Source organism: Amaranthus tricolor, chromosome 2 (genome assembly GCF_026212465.1).
Source record: "Amaranthus tricolor cultivar Red isolate AtriRed21 chromosome 2, ASM2621246v1, whole genome shotgun sequence".
Taxonomy (NCBI): Eukaryota; Viridiplantae; Streptophyta; class Magnoliopsida; order Caryophyllales; family Amaranthaceae; genus Amaranthus; species Amaranthus tricolor.
Genome location: NC_080048.1, coordinates 12,597,108 through 12,603,869, shown reverse-complemented (window position 1 = coordinate 12,603,869; position 6,762 = coordinate 12,597,108). Strand labels below are relative to the sequence as shown.

The window sequence follows — 6,762 nt, the reverse complement described above, 5'->3', positions numbered from 1 at the left end:
AGTTAGCAGTGAGAATTGAGTTTTGTTTCAGTTGAAGAATAAATACCCCTTTCCAAGTCAGCCCTCCTTCCTTCAAATCTACTCTGTAATAAAAAATATTAATGTATAGATTAATAATTGACACTAATATTTGTAAAAAAAGAAAATTCCTACACAACATGGTATAATTCTAGTATATCTTTTTTGCCATACATGAAAGAAAGTTAGCATATTGGTTGCGCGAGATAACGCTCCATTTTATGAGTTTTGTCATAGTTTTCCCAACTTTGCAATTAAAACAAGGTTTTAATACTTTATTCTTATGTCATAGACTTATAGTTTATTTTGGTATTAATATTAATTTTAAAATCATTTAATGTACTATTAATTTGGAAATCAAATTCATCCACTATGTTATTTCCATATTTAATTTTAGTTTAGAGCCTTTTTTTTAGAGAGAATTGAAAGAGATAGAATTGTAATATCATTAATGCTATGTTTAGAAATGAAGATTTCATTTAAAAATATAAATTTAATTTAAATTTAGTGTTTGGATAACAAAAAAATTTCAAATTGAATTTTAGTTAAATCTGAAATTGTTATAAAAATAATTAAAAATGAGAATCTTACAATAATCTCTTAACCCTTATCATTTTCAAACTGTATGTTAATAATTTTATAATTAAAATTTATAATTTAAAACGAAATGTAACAAAACATTGAAAATTTAAGATATAAAAAATATATGTACGGCCCAAGAGTAATATGGTCATGTAGACAAATTATGACTTTCGGAATCGGAATATTCTTTAGAAGTCTATTCCCCTAATTTTTTTTGAAGCATATCCCCAATTCTTTAGGAAAAGGGCTTCTTAGAACCGTAAAACCCGAATCTGACTGGGAGGCTTTACTTTCACGCCAAGAGGCGCTTTTGCCGGCGCCACCTTCTAATTGTTTTTACTTTTCTGTATTTTGGGTTTTCGTCTTCCCTTCTGTTTTCCCTGTCATTTGTTGTTTAAGCAATCAGAGGTCAGAGAAAAGAACAAAAAAAAAAAAGGAAATATATTGATTTCATTTGAGGTAATTTATCCCTTTTCGCTCCGTCTAGCTTAATTGTTCAACAATTTGTTTAAACTTGGCATTGATTTTGATTGGTAATTGTTCAATTGTCTTCACTTTTTATTTTCTGTTCAAATTCGATTGAAACATCAAATTCAATTTTACAATTCATGGTTATGATCTTATTTCAATTTCAATGTTTTTTGTGCTTTGTTTGTACTGGATGTCGTTCAATGTTTAAAAATCTCATTGATGAACTGTCGTGGTTTAAAACGGCCAAAATTTGTGTTGTGGGCCTTGTTTTAATCCATCTCTTATCTCTTTAATTGATCTTTTCATCATTATCATCATCAATTGCTCATTGCTTTTGTTTATTATCATCATTGATCATGATAAGAGATTGCTATATAAATAAGGTTCAATTTGTTATTGTGTTATTGTTATATGGTAGGTAACAAAAATATTGGTGGAGTTTATTAATGTCGTTGTCAATTTCATTTTGTGAGTATGAAGTCAAGAGAACGGGCTTATTCATGAAGCATGGACAGGAACAAGTTGGCTTATTTTTCACATGTATACGCGTCATATTGTGAATTGTGATGTTTATGCTTTGTTGCATGATTTATGCTTGTTTCGTTGACCCTTTTAATTTTTTGGAGATTGAATATAGACCTTATGTGTTCTCACCTAATCTTGTTGATAGAATGATAGTTTCATACTTATCGTGTGTGACTTGGACGGTTTGACCCTACTAGTCAATATGTTTATTAACACTGTCGTCATAATTGAATTTGATTATCACCTTGATGCAATGGTTTCATAAGGTTGAAAGTATTGGATGTAAACGTGTTTGCTCTTGTTTGTGCGCCAGGAAGGAGAGGTCTTTGACCACGTTGAGATTTTCCTCTGCTGCTTGGGTTTTTTTTTTTTATATAATATCGGGCTGTCAATATTGTTGACAGCCCGATTTTATTGAACATTGCCAATTCTTGAGGTAATGTTTCAACATCTATTGTGTACTTTTATGTAGGAAGTTTCCTTTCCTTTATACATGGAAGCAATACAGCTTTCCAAGCATTTATTTTAAAGTAATTTTCTTTGCCTTATTAGTGGGATTAAGGCCTTGCATTTTTGTATTGTGAGTTCTGGTATAATACTTGTTAACTTGTATGAGGGTTGATTAGTTGATATATTGTGTAGGTGATCTGACATTGTCTTGCTCAGATTTTCACTTCCTGTGTCTCATTGCTGTGTGATCTTTGTCAGTTTCGATGAGGATATAGCTTGCATTTTGTTTATCGAGAGGTTTTGAGCTATTTCTCCATCATGAGTTCCTTTTTCGGTAACCTTCAACGACCTCTGTTTACTGCTGCTGCTGTTGCTGTGGCATCTGTTACTACTGATCTTCCAATCAAGTTTAGGAATCCCAAACAATCTGGTATTTCTGTTGCCTCAGAAGCATTGGCTTCACAGTCCTATAAATCAGTTCTAAATTTGGAACCTTCATGGGTATCTAATATTGCAGCCTCGAAGCTTGCTAGTATGTCTTTTGTAACTAGAATTCGGGTACCAGTGCCGAATGTTAATTGTCATCCTTTACCAAATTCAAGCTGTGGTTTTGTTGGAAATCCGATGGGATCATCTCCAGCTTTGATTAGCCTTTACAGATCTGCTGAGCTGTCCAAGGCTTCAAAACCCACGACAAATTCATATTCTAGTAAAAGTGTGCCATCTGAAGATTTGTACCGATGGCATTTGCCAGAACCTACAGCTGTTATTGATGTTGCTGGCGATTCAGATTGTTCATCTGCAAAATCTAGGACAGTTGTAGTATTGCTGGGGTGGCTGGGAGCAAAACAGAAGCATTTGAATAAATATGCAGAATGGTATACTTCAAAGGGTTTCCATGTAATTACATTCACGTTCCCGATGTCTGAGGTTCTCAGCTACCAGGTTGGTGGGAAAGCTGAGCAGGACGTGGAGTCGCTTGTAGAACATCTTGCTGGTTGGCTAGAAGAGGAGCATGGAAAGAACCTAGTATTTCACACTTTCAGCAACACAGGATGGCTAACGTGAGTTCTTGCCGAATGTGACTTATATTTTCTATTGCTTTTCATTGTCGCTTGTACTTATTGTATGCTCTTATTTACCCTACCCAGATATGGAGTTGCCCTAGAGAAGTTTCAGAAACTGGACCCTTCTTTAATAGGCAGAATCAAAGGTTGTATAGTTGATTCAGCTCCAGTTGCAGCTGCAGATCCTCAGGTAATGTTACCGAACTGCTTTGCTGAATACTTTTCATATCGGATGGTAACATAAATACATTTTGAGGTGTGCTTGGTTCCATGAATAATTTTTGTTCAATTAGAATCTGGTCTGTCTTCTAGCTGTATATATTTTTAATATAAGGCGACAAATAACATGGGAGTTTGTAACATTTTATAATTAACAAATAATGAATACTCTTCATGCCATTTTCCAGTCATTGATACTTTGTTGATGAATTGTTTTGATTCATGAAAAGGAATTAGGGATTAGCTGAGGAGCGTATAATATTCCAGCTGTTTTGGACTGGTAGTGCCTTCTTGAATAATCATGACTTGTTTGATCATCATGGATACTTGTTAAATTATTGGTCTAGTTATTAATCGAAATTTTCACGTAGGTCTTTATGTATGCCATATTATCACTTTTATGTCAATCTGGGAATGGTTTTTCTTGCCTTGAACTTGAGTTTGGCATACCAAGGGTAGTGAGTATTTAAAGAGCTTAATCATATTTGTTTTTCTTTAAGCAGGTTTTTGCGTCAGGTTTCTCTGCTGCTTTCTTGAAAAAACATAGTATAGCAACACAGGGTTCTACAAAAGCATTCGATTCAGCTGAAGAGGGCTCTGTTGTTGCAAGAACTGTTAATGAACTCGAACCTGCTGTTACTGAAACAGCTTTACTTGTGCTGTTAGAGAAATTATTTAAAGTGGTACTAAAACTTCCTCCAGTGAATAGGTAATTACTATTGTTCTTGTTGTAATTCTTGTTATTGAGATTTTCACTATCACGAGGATGCACTCTTTTGTTGAGAAAATTTTGGGTGCTTGTCATTTGTCAGTCCTTCATCTTTGCCTCATAGGAAATGGTAATATTTGGGCTTACTTGGATTAGGATTAATGTATTGGGATTCAGGGGTAACAAAAGTCAAATTAAAGAGAATGAAAGTGAGTAGAGGTGGTTGTAAAGATTATATATTTGACTAGCGACCATTGTAGGTAAAGGTGTGTAAAGGCTGTTGTAAAGAATATAGCAGTTTTTGCAATGATACGCGGAGGATAAAGCCTGATGATGATGTGATGAGAGGAGAGGCCGAGAGGGTAACAGTTCCCATAGTCCCCATGACTGTTATTGTTGGTATTAAATAATGAGACTGGTAATAAACTTTAGTGTAATTTAGATTGGAAAAATTATTTTAAAAGGTATATAATCATATTTGTCCTACTCTAATCATTCATTTCTTCACAAAGTCCATTCGAGTGTATAACATAATTCGCTTTTAAAATTCATGATTCGCTCAAATTTGTCCAAGAATAGTCCAAAACCTATCATAATTCGTTTTTTGCGATTCGAGATTCGCGAATAGATGAGCGAATCATGTGACACTTGTCCATTCCCACACATGATCATTTTGATGGTGGTATTAGATGGTAATGGAAAATTATGAAGGAAAAAACATGTTTGATGGGGAGATCTTCACTACCACGAGAATAACATAACACATTTAATGCAAATTAAAACTAAAACTCATTTCATTATCACCATTTAATACCAATTACCAAACTCCCCGTATGGGTATTGGTGAGTAATTATCACCCCTTCAATGAGGGTGAAAATCCCCTCATCTATTTCTCTTCTCCATACTATTACTGCCTCGTTTTCTGTACTACAATATCACCCCTTATCTCTTATAACCTTCATTTTCCTCGATGACTGTTTTACACTCGGGTGAGTTACCCTCCTATGAATCCATGCAAGCTCTTAGGAGTAGTGAGATGTTAGTGATAACTTAATGTCAAATCGTTTTTCACTTTACTATTCGGACCTCATCAAAGGAATGAAACGTATATTCAATTGTGTAGCAAACTAATCAATTTTTCTTCTCACGAGTGTTGTGCCGTTTCAACTCACGTGTATCACTTGCAAACAATGGTGTGGAATACAGGGGAGGGGTATCATGTTGTCTCAATTAGGTTGTTTCTGGAAGTTGGGGTAGAGGTTTGCAAGAATATTATTTTTATGAGACTCGATGCCAGATTTACTTTTGTTTGTATGTCTGCACCATTTAATTGCTAGAAGTAAGCTACAAGTCTTTCTAGTTTAGTCTGCGTAAGCTAAGCTTATCTTGTTTTACAAGCCTTGTCAAATGTTATTCCATCATGTGTTTTACAAGCTTTCTCAAATTTAATTCCATGGAGATACCATTCTTATACACTTTGTCTCTTAACTATCACAGGAGACTAACAGATGTTATGGGACTGCTGTCATCCAGGCAGCCAAGCTGCCCACAGTTGTATATTTACAGTTCTTCGGATAGGGTTATTCCAGCAAGCTGTGTAGAATCATTTATAGAGCAGCAGCGGAAATCTGGGCTTGAGGTCAGATCTTGCAACTTCGTCACCACGCCTCATGTAGATCACTTTCGGAATGACCCGCAATTGTATACATCTCAGCTGACCAAATTTTTGGAAGATTGCGTACTTAAATGTTGCAAAGGATCCTTATGATATCTGATCAGAACCCCTCATTGATTCTTTAATACCAACTTTATTCAATTTTTAACAGCTGATATGTAAATTTATGTTGGTTAATGTTCTTACACTAGGGTAGCTGGTCTTGGATTTACCCCAATTGTATACAACTTTGTCAATACAGATACAAATGTAAAAAACAGATTCAATATTTCAGCCACCATAGATTTTGTGGACATTTTATTGCCGCCATAGATAGCAATGTCATTCTCTTAATAGCAGTGTCGGTCTCGAGCAGTAACTGCTTCTAACTGCCTTTTGTGAAAGCAACCTTACTCGGTCCTACTCTTGTCAGCATTACTTGGACTTTACTCGATAACTGTCTGTGCCTAGGGATGGTCATAGATCCAAGACCCTATTATACTCCAGACTTGCCTTAGACCCGCTCCAAATTTTAGGGTTCAGGTCCAATTTTGTGAGACTTGGCCAAGATCTTATTTTGGGTCCAAAAAAATAAATGGGTTTGGGTCTAGGGTCTTCAGAACTAGACTTGACTTAGACCTTCTTTTTGGACCTATTTAAGACCCAGGTTCGCTAGACTTGTTCCATACCCGCCAAACCTGCTCTTGACCCGACTTATTATACAATTTAAAATCAATTTTAAGTTTGTTCTAAATGTATTTAGATTTAATTTAGGCTAATATACAACCTATATAATCATTTTAGTAATAATGAAACCTTTAAAATGTAAAAACATTAAAGTATGATTAATTAAATTAAGAGTTATTTAGGACTCGTTTAGGTTGCTAGACCCATTAGACTCAACAGGTTTGGGTTTGGCTAATTAGAGCCGACTCCAATCCGACCCACGACCATCTCCATTTAGGCGGATAGTTCTATTGAGGATGCAAGCCTGAATTCCATTTCTGATAGGACAAAAATTTTCCAGACTTTGTCATATGTTCAAAATATGTTATAATCTGCACGT

The 6,762-nt window shown here is 35.0% G+C and overlaps 1 protein-coding gene across 5 annotated transcripts; it reads left to right on the top strand.

The window, feature by feature from the left end:
- Positions 1-762: 762 nt before the first annotated feature.
- Positions 763-6,050, top strand: LOC130806150 (uncharacterized). Of its 5 annotated transcripts, none has more exons than XM_057671102.1 (6): positions 763-1,059; positions 1,910-2,032; positions 2,305-3,110; positions 3,198-3,303; positions 3,836-4,041; positions 5,540-6,050. In XM_057671102.1, the coding sequence occupies exons 3-6, from the start codon at positions 2,365-2,367 to the stop codon at positions 5,808-5,810; spliced, it is 1,329 nt and encodes a 442-aa protein (XP_057527085.1). In that variant the 5' UTR covers positions 763-1,059; positions 1,910-2,032; positions 2,305-2,364; the 3' UTR covers positions 5,811-6,050. The 5 variants fall into 5 exon arrangements, with proteins under 5 accessions (XP_057527085.1, XP_057527081.1, XP_057527084.1 ...); XM_057671098.1 differs by having other exon boundaries at positions 2,239-3,110; XM_057671101.1 differs by lacking the exon at positions 1,910-2,032.
- Positions 6,051-6,762: the final 712 nt, after the last annotated feature.